This window comes from Solanum tuberosum, unplaced genomic scaffold (assembly GCF_000226075.1).
Source record: "Solanum tuberosum cultivar DM 1-3 516 R44 unplaced genomic scaffold, SolTub_3.0 scf01182, whole genome shotgun sequence".
Taxonomy (NCBI): Eukaryota; Viridiplantae; Streptophyta; class Magnoliopsida; order Solanales; family Solanaceae; genus Solanum; species Solanum tuberosum.
The window spans coordinates 10,155-11,649 of record NW_006240248.1 but is presented as its reverse complement, the minus strand read 5'-3'; the positions used below and the strand labels follow the sequence as shown (position 1 = coordinate 11,649).

The following is a 1,495-nucleotide window of genomic DNA, read 5'->3' as shown; positions in this document are numbered from 1 at the left end:
TGTCCAATACTCTTAGCTCTTGGTCCGGGGGGAATTTGGTGACATCTTTGTTAAGGTCAAGGTGTATGAAGAGAAGGTCAGGAATGTTGAACAAAATCTTATTCAAGACCATACTAAAAAAAATGGACAACACTTCATGAGCTTAATACAGAATACATCAGATTTTTGAAGATGGGAAGACTACCATTTTGAAACAAAAACACAATTACAATGGTTCAAAGAAGGAGATGCTAACACAAATTATTTTCATTCACTCATACGAGGAAGGAGAAGAAGACTGTTTATACATAAACTTATCAATGAAGAGGGGGAATGGATACATGGAGATGATAACATTGCAGAAGTTGCTTGTGGACATTTGCAAAATATTTTTACAGGGGAGGACAAGGTTACTAATGAGAATTTTATCAATTGTATCCCCAGGATGGTCTATCAGGAACGAAATAATAATCTGATTACTATGCCTACTTTGGAAGAGGTGAAGGAAGTGGTTTTCTCTATGAATCCTAATTCTGCAGCTGGTCCTGATGGGATGAATGGTTACTTCTTTCAGAAATGCTAGCATATTATCAAGAAGGATTTATTTGGTGTTATTCAAGCATTCTTTTGTGGTCAAATGATTCCTAAATATTTATCTCACTCTTGCATTGTTCTTCTTCCTAAAGTGAGCAATCCTAACAAACTCACTGAGTTCAGGCCCATCAGTTTAAGTAACTTCACTAGCAAGACTATATCTAAATTGGTGAGCTCTAGACTTGGTCTTATCTTACCTAACTTGGTTTCTCTCAACCAATCGGGATTTGTCAAAGGGAGGAGTATATAACAAAACATTATGCTGGCCCAAGAGATTATTCACCAGATTAAGAAGCCTAATATTTGGAGAAATGTTATCATTAAATTGGACATGGCTAAAACGTATGATAGAGTTTCTTGGTCCTATATATGCTTGGTGTTAATAAGAATGGGGTTTGAGGAGGTATTTATTGACATGATTTGGAGGATCATGGCCAACAATTAGTATTCTATTATTGTCAATGGCAAAAGACATGGTTTCTTTCATTCCACGAAAGGCCTCAAACAAGGTGATCCTATATCTCCTGCCCTATTTATTTTAGATGCAGAGGTCCTTTCGAGATCCCTTAACAGACTTCACAACAACCCTAACTATCATGGATTCTTCATGGAAGTTAGAGGGCCTCAAGTAAACCACTTAAGTTTTGCTGACGATATCATCCTCTTCACTTCTGGAAGACAGAGAACTCTAAAGCTCATTATGCAAACTCTGAATTCCTATGAGGAGACCTCCGAATAGCTCATTAACACGGATAAAAGTCACTTTATGGTCCATTCAAATGCATTCAACAGCACAAGAGAAAGATTAAAAGAATCACAAGGTTTCAAGCAAAAAGAGGGTCCTATCACTTACCTTAGTTGCCCCTTATTTGTTGGTAGACCTAGGATTATTTATTTTTCTGATCTTATTAACAAAGTTTTA

At 36.6% G+C, this 1,495-nt stretch overlaps 1 protein-coding gene across 1 annotated transcript in view; it reads left to right on the top strand.

The window, feature by feature from the left end:
- Window positions 1-460: 460 nt before the first annotated feature.
- The window catches only part of LOC107059331 (uncharacterized), a 2,800-nt gene continuing 1,765 nt past the window's right edge, over window positions 461-1,495 (top strand). Inside the window, exon 1 of the mRNA XM_015305842.1 lies at window positions 461-539. Within this exon, the coding sequence (XP_015161328.1) occupies window positions 461-539 (79 nt within the window). The remainder of the gene's footprint in view (window positions 540-1,495) is intronic.